Raw genomic sequence first — 7,162 nt, forward strand, 5'->3', positions numbered from 1 at the left:
AGCCCTCTCCTTTCCAAAGATAAAAGACAAGAACTCCGGTGCTAAATGGACGGACGGATATATAACTATTTTAACCCCAACTCCCTTGCTCCTTGCTTCGCAATGTACTGTTCCCCCCATTCCATCCCTAAGTATTACCAGAAATATTAAACACCTCCGCAGCCCAAACCCTAATCGTTCAACCAGAATATAAACATCTCGGCTCTCCCACCCATACCTCTTGACCCACTAAGACCTTCCTTGACTTCTTCCCCTGACTGGTGTTGCAGTAGTTGCTGGTGCACTTATATCTCTCCTCGATCCACCCTCTACCATCTGCTTTCTCGGAGTCATCTTGCCTTCTGCCAAACTTCTAGCTCTACCTCTTCTTTCCCTAATCATAGCCAAAGCTTCTTCTCTTGACACTGTTGCTGTCAAAGCTGGATCAACTGTACCATTTGGAAGAGTGAGGGATTTTGGTGTACTTGGTGCAAACTCGAGTTTTTGTTCTTCTGAGGGAGAAGCAAGTGGAATGCGGGTTGTAGTTGACACTGTGTGGAAAGCAGGTTCATGGCGATACTCGTGTTCGTGATTTTCATGTTCATGCTCATGGGTATGGGGGTGATGAATTGTGGTTGAAGTGGAACCATTTAGATCTTCAGGATTTGTTTCGTCTTTGAATTCGTTCTCAGGGAGATTGATTGGGCTTTGAAGTGATCTGGTGACTTTTGGACTGGTTGGCTCGTCAAAGATAGAGAGTAAAGAAGTATTGGTATCGGAAACAAGAGCCGCAGCTGGTGGATCATGTGAGGGAGTCACATCTCTTCGTTGATGAGTAGAATCTTCCGATGTTTGCTCGAAATTCATTTTGGTATCCAAGGATGTATTCTCAACTGGTTTTGTTGCGGATTCTTCAGGTACAGATTTGAAAATACCTTCAGAAGGTACAAAAATTGTACTTGTTTTTTGAGTTTTAGATTGTCTTGTTGACTCTTCACGATGTTCTTGTGTATCGGTCGACTTTCTTTTGTTGGATTTTGGTTCGCATGAATGGATGCTAGATTCCATCTCCAGAAATTCGACTTGATCAAGGGCTCGGTTTGCTCTTTGAATCTCCCAATCCAATTTGCGCCTAAGTTCATCAAGTTCCTCTTGTCCAGCGCCAGATGCTAATGCCATAGCATCTATGGATTTTCGATCATTCTTTGGCGATGGGAATTCGTCCTTGGTGGATTGTGGTAATGGTATATGTCCTTCTGCTGCAATTCTGGCGATTTCTTCATTCTTGGCGATCGTCTTAAATGCATCCCTCTCCTGTTCAACCAACTGAATCTTCTCTTGTAATCTTGCCAACTTTTCCTGCGCTTCAACAAGTTGATATTTTGCTGTAAATGCTTCTTGTTCCCTCTTCACACTTCGTGCTTTTTCTTGTTCCAAACCACCTTGAACCATCCTTAATGTATCCCTTGAAGATTTGAGTTCTTCTTGTAATTTGACAACGACCGATTGTGATTTGAAACCTTCTTTTCGAGCTCTTCGAATTTCCTTTTCCCATAGTGCTTGTGTATGTGAATGTGTTTCCTTGGCTCGACCATAATTTTCCTAATAGAATGAGAGGTAAGCAGATGATCAGAATGACGCGCATATCGATAACATACCATAACACTTTCAAGTCTTTCTCCAACCTTTCTTTCCCGTTCTTTTCCTTCCTCAACTTGTCTCCTTAATATCCTAGCCTCATCCCTATATCTGCGCATCTCACTCTCTGCCTCCTCTCTTCCGACCATGGCGCGCTTCAAAGCCGCATCGTTTGCTTTTCTTTCTAATTGTTTCCCTTGATAAGCCAAAGAATTGAACTGAGCAATCTTCTCGTTGACTGAACTATCTCTTGAATGTTTACTCGATTTCGAACCCTTCTCTGTAGTAGTAGGAGATGTCGGTAAATCCCATTGTTTTTGTTGATTGGCACGTTCAGGAGATATTTGATTTAATGGAGATCCTGGAGGACAATTCTCTGTGAGCTTTTTAGGTGAATCCATGATTGGATTTGAGTCAGAATGAGGTTGAATGAATTTGATTGTATAACCAAAAATCTATCAGTCAGTATGATGTCTTGAAAAAGGATTGTACAAACTCTGATATTAAGTTTATGGAGATATTATTGTGAATTGTGGTCCGAGTTTGGATTGTTTACTTCACTTACTAGTGCTTATCTTGGTTAGTGTGGTTACCCGGAGAACAACAACAAAAGATGGATTTTGGAGCCAAAGCTGACTAATACACAGTCAAGATAGCAGGGGTCTGAAGAAAGATGGGATGAAAATTTAATAACAGAGTGAATAGCATGAATGATTGGTATGGTGGACATCTGAAAGAGGTGTAAAGAAAGAAAATTTATATTTAATATTCCAATGCTTGAATTTTGATTGGTTGCTTTGTCTATAACCTTACTCATTTTGGTAAAATGATAGTACTTCAAATCCTTACTCTTGACTCGGCATCTATAAACATCATGATAATTTGAAGCCGTATTGTCCATATCAATCAGAAAGAACATGACGCTCCGCTGGGCCACTGCCGTGGAGGCTTCTTCGCTTCGCTCTAGAGGAGATGGATGTGATAGTAAACACTTTCTGTTTGTTGATGATTCTCTCCAGTTCAAACTCCGTAAAACACCACTACCCTATTCCACCGTTGTCATGGTCGTGTGCTTGAAGATAACGTCGTAGACGGGTCTCTTCTCGGACTACTGGGAACTTTTCTGGACAGGTAACACCATTCAATGAGTTTATTCCCTCAACAAATCCGAGTATATCAACACAACTTGATATTGACTTCCGATTAGTCTGCCTCCACGGCAGTGGCCCCCGGAGGGCCAGCGGAGCGTCTTTGCGAGACGATGAACCACAATCATCAAAGCAAACCTCCAGAACCTATAATTTACCAAGTTCGGAAGTCTTCTGTTGATTACCTTAAGAGATAGATAGTCTTCCGCTCCCTCCCTCGCCCACCAACGCTGCAGGGCTCTGAGTGCCAGCGGAGCGCATTTTCGATGGACTGTTTGATTCTATTAGTATTGATTAGAGACTGGGGCTTTCACAAGAGCCAGTCCAAGTTTCTTCCTATACTTGTAGCAATATATATATATGCTCCATCTCACGGTGATTCTGGAAGACAGAGAAAGAGGCCCGTTAGGTAAACTCCATACTCTTTTCGGTCCATCAATATGACGATTGAGCTCATTGAGTGAATCTCAACCGTACCGTATCTATTTCACTGAGCAGCCTCATCATATTCCCAAGCCCAATCTAGGCATCTAGGCATCTAGGCATCTTTTTGCGGTGATTTCTCAATAATTGTCTTTTTCTTCGTATACAAATACCTCGTCAACAACCAGCACACCACCACTTTTCTTTGCTTACTGATTGACTCGCCAAAGATCAACATACCCACCAAAGCATGACATTGCAGTTCCAGACACCAATCAAGTACACTAAATACTCTAAAAACAAGGAATTTCTCCTAGAATGTACGGAAAAAAAAGAAATGGAGACAAAATGGAAGTTATGAAACGGGGACATGTTTGATAGAAGAATCTTTACTCTCGGTGCAATTGATAAAATTCCGATCATGATAACGAGACTAAGGTAGGTAGCTTGTTGATATTATATACCTAGTAGCTAGACCCCTTGGTCCTGAACATTTATCGAGGGTACAAGACCAACACCTCGGAAAAGATAGGGTGAGAGGTTTGTAGGCGAGTGAAGGGATGGAATTTTGTATGGGGGATGGGAGTGAAGATAGAAGCAAAGAAGAAAAGAAAGAAATAATTACCTCGAGGTAAGATAATGAATTGACCTATGAACTTGAAGAAATTCACAACAGGATAGATGTAAGGCGATAGATATCAATAACCATAGGAGAATTAAAAATAGATACTTGAGTTTCGAGTTGATCGATATCTTTTAATATTCTTTTAATATTGTTTTAATATTCCTTTAGTATTTTTCCCTTTTCCAACTCTATCAGAACGTATCAAATCTTTGCCGCCATCCAGTCAAAAACAGAAAGTAACTCCATATGAATATCTCTTCGCTCTTTATCTCTCTCTCGTTTCTCTCGTTTCTCTCGTTTCTCTCGTTTCTCTCGTCTCTCTCGTCTCCCTCGTCTATCCGCTCTCCTCTATAAAAGTGCGGGAGTGCGGGCAGCGGATAGAAAAGTTAAGGATAAAAAAAATTCCTCGCGCCCGGTTCAATCAACTAAACCCTTTTCGTCATTAGTTCCCACTTAGCGCACTGTCTCTGTGGGTAATTTCGGAAGCTGTCCATCTTCACACTTGTTAACATAAAATCTTTTCCTGGGGCCAAAAATACAACTTCTTCTTCCCATTCTTCTTCTTGTTTTTCCAACATCAACCACCTTAATACCATCTCCTCTCAATCCTTTTTCGATCTTTAGATCATCAATACCGTCAATATGAGCAACTTACCACCAAAGAAGGAGTCCGTTATGGGCGTGTAAGTTATAACTCTTTTCCTTTACCAATTCTGGATTCTCGTTTTCCTTGTGAAAGAGCTCGAAGATGGATGGAATTTTGATTGATTTTTCGGAATGCCACATCAACAACTATATCAAGATGGAACCGAGAGATGAAACAAGAAAGAGATCAATTGATATATTTCGAATATTATCCAGGTCTTTGTTATCCCACATCGATAATCCCTAAAGTCATCGTTGTTGGCCAATGGCATTCCTGATCAAGCAGATATTCCATTCTGGCCCCGAGTTCCCACAAACAAATCTTTTCAAGTCAACCATGATACTGACAATCTTTCAATAGTCCACCTTTCGTCATTGACTTCTTGAGTACGTTTATCTCCCATCACTTCGAAATCGACAAGTTTTACAATATTTCCCGATGGAATTTGAAATGATAATGGATTTCGGAGGGGTTTTGGTATGATTTTCACAATACTGATTTGTGCGATAGTGGGTGGTGTCTCCGCTGCCGTCTCCAAGACCGCTGCTGCTCCCATCGAGCGTGTCAAGCTCTTGATCCAAAACCAGGTATGTTTACACTGAACATTTCTCTTCAATCTATTCTTGCAGATACCAAAATTTGCACATGCACATGTTCAGATTAAAGTAACGTGCACGATTTCCAATTCGGGTATCTGAAATATGGATAATCATTACCCCGAAAAGAATTCCATCCCACCTTGGAATTTACATTTACTAATACAATCGTTTTATAGGATGAGATGTTGAAGACTGGTCGTCTTGACCGTAAATACGATGGTATCGTTGAGTGCTTCAAGCGTACCACCGCACAAGAAGGTGTTGCCTCCTTATGGAGAGGTAACACTGCCAACGTCATCCGTTACTTCCCTACACAAGCCTTGAACTTCGCTTTCCGTGATACCTACAAGTCGATGTTCAATTTCAAGAAGGACCGTGATGGATATGCTAAGTGGATGGCCGGTAACTTGGCTTCCGGTGGTGTAAGTTTTTTCCTCGGATCCTTTTCATCATACGAATACTAATTCAATCAAACAGGCTGCTGGTGCCACTTCCCTCCTCTTCGTCTACTCCCTCGATTACGCCCGTACCCGTCTTGCCAACGACAACAAGAACGCCAAGACCGGTGGTGACCGTCAATTCAACGGTTTGGTCGATGTTTACAAGAAGACCCTCGCTTCCGATGGTATTGCCGGTCTCTACCGTGGTTTCGGTCCTTCCGTTGCTGGTATCGTCGTTTACCGTGGTCTTTACTTCGGTATGTACGATTCCATCAAGCCAGTCCTCCTTGTTGGACCTCTTGAGGGTAACTTCCTTGCATCCTTCTTGCTCGGATGGACTGTCACCACTGGTGCCGGTATCGCTTCTTACCCATTGGACACCATCCGTCGTCGTATGATGATGACTTCTGGTGAGGCCGTCAAGTACAAGTCTTCCTTGGATGCTGGTCGTCAAATCGTTGCCAAGGAGGGAGTTAAGTCTCTCTTCAAGGGTGCTGGTGCCAACATTCTCCGTGGTGTTGCAGGTGCCGGTGTCTTGTCCATCTACGATCAAATGCAAGTCTTGATGTTCGGAAAGGCATTCAAGTAAACGTATGTAGAATGGAGTCAAGGGGGGGGTTGATTGTGATGGTGGTTGATGATAATGCGAAATGAGCGCCTTTGGGGTCGGTCGCCGTGGTTGAAAAGCGACAAGGTTGAAGTTGTTGCAGACATCCATTGCTATGGTGTTGGAGCAACTTGCAATGATAGTTTGCCATAAAAAAAGAAAAGACAAACTAGTCGCCGCTGTACTTTATTACCTAAGCAATTTTTCCCTGTTCCTCCTTTTGATCTTGTTGTCTTTAAAGTTTTATCTCATTTGATTCTCATGTGCCGAAAAGTTTCTTTTTGCTTGATTATTATTTTGGGCCGCGAGTTCAATACATAGATTGTGAAGATGGATGGATCGTGGATTAAGAGGTGTTAAAGAATATGAGGTTTATAAACTAACTACGTGTTGGATCCTTGCATGTTGTGATATTATGCCAATGATAAAGTATGCTTGGGCTTGCAAGATAAGTGTGAGAGTGATTAGTTGAGTGAGGTCCGAGTAAAGTGCAAATGTAGGTATGTGATGAAGTGGGCGTGGTGTGCATACATTCTACGTTTATGGGCTGAGACTAGGAAAAGTTGGGGGATGGGGAAGGGTTAAGAGTGAATGGGGACGGTGACTGATGGGGAAGGGGAGAGGGGAGAAGGGAGAGGAAGCAGCCCTTTTGTGGGGGATGTTGGGGAAGATGAGGAGTGGAGCTGAGGGATGAAGATGAGGGTAAGGCGTGGTCGATGGATATTGTATGAATATGTATGTGATTAGAAAGGGAGTGAGGTGAATAGAATGAGAAAAAAAAAACGAAAGTGGATAGATCGAGAACCAACCACCAGTAACTGGAGAGGACATATCGAAGGTAGTGCGTGCATACGAGAAGGTGATGGATGTATAAAGATATCTTAAATCTCGAATTTTCTTTTGTATCAACAAGAATGGAGGTCGACAAACGATATTTGCAGGTGGCTGCGGCCTGTGGGCTGTGGTGTATTGTGTTTGTTGATTGATGAGGATTTTCTTATTTGTATTGAGGTGAAGGATGTTCATGGGGTGATTTGGAGAAGGGGAGATGGATAGT

At 42.3% G+C, this 7,162-nt stretch overlaps 2 protein-coding genes across 2 annotated transcripts; one reads left to right on the forward strand and one right to left on the reverse strand.

The window, feature by feature from the left end:
* Positions 1-228: 228 nt before the first annotated feature.
* On the reverse strand, positions 229-2,018 carry EAE97_000076 (uncharacterized protein; the record flags this gene model as incomplete). Its single annotated transcript, XM_038870586.1, has 2 exons — positions 229-1,581; positions 1,638-2,018. 2 exons carry the CDS (start codon positions 2,016-2,018, stop codon positions 229-231), a joined length of 1,734 nt encoding a protein of 577 aa, XP_038737947.1.
* A 2,437-nt stretch (positions 2,019-4,455) lies between these two features.
* Positions 4,456-6,087, forward strand: EAE97_000077 (uncharacterized protein; the record flags this gene model as incomplete). Its single annotated transcript, XM_038870587.1, has 5 exons — positions 4,456-4,496; positions 4,820-4,845; positions 4,970-5,046; positions 5,235-5,480; positions 5,536-6,087. 5 exons carry the CDS (start codon positions 4,456-4,458, stop codon positions 6,085-6,087), a joined length of 942 nt encoding a protein of 313 aa, XP_038737948.1.
* Positions 6,088-7,162: the final 1,075 nt, after the last annotated feature.

The sequence above is a fragment of the Botrytis byssoidea genome (genome assembly GCF_014898295.1).
Source record: "Botrytis byssoidea strain MUCL 94 chromosome Unknown BBYS_001, whole genome shotgun sequence".
NCBI lineage: Eukaryota > Fungi > Ascomycota > Leotiomycetes > Helotiales > Sclerotiniaceae > Botrytis > Botrytis byssoidea.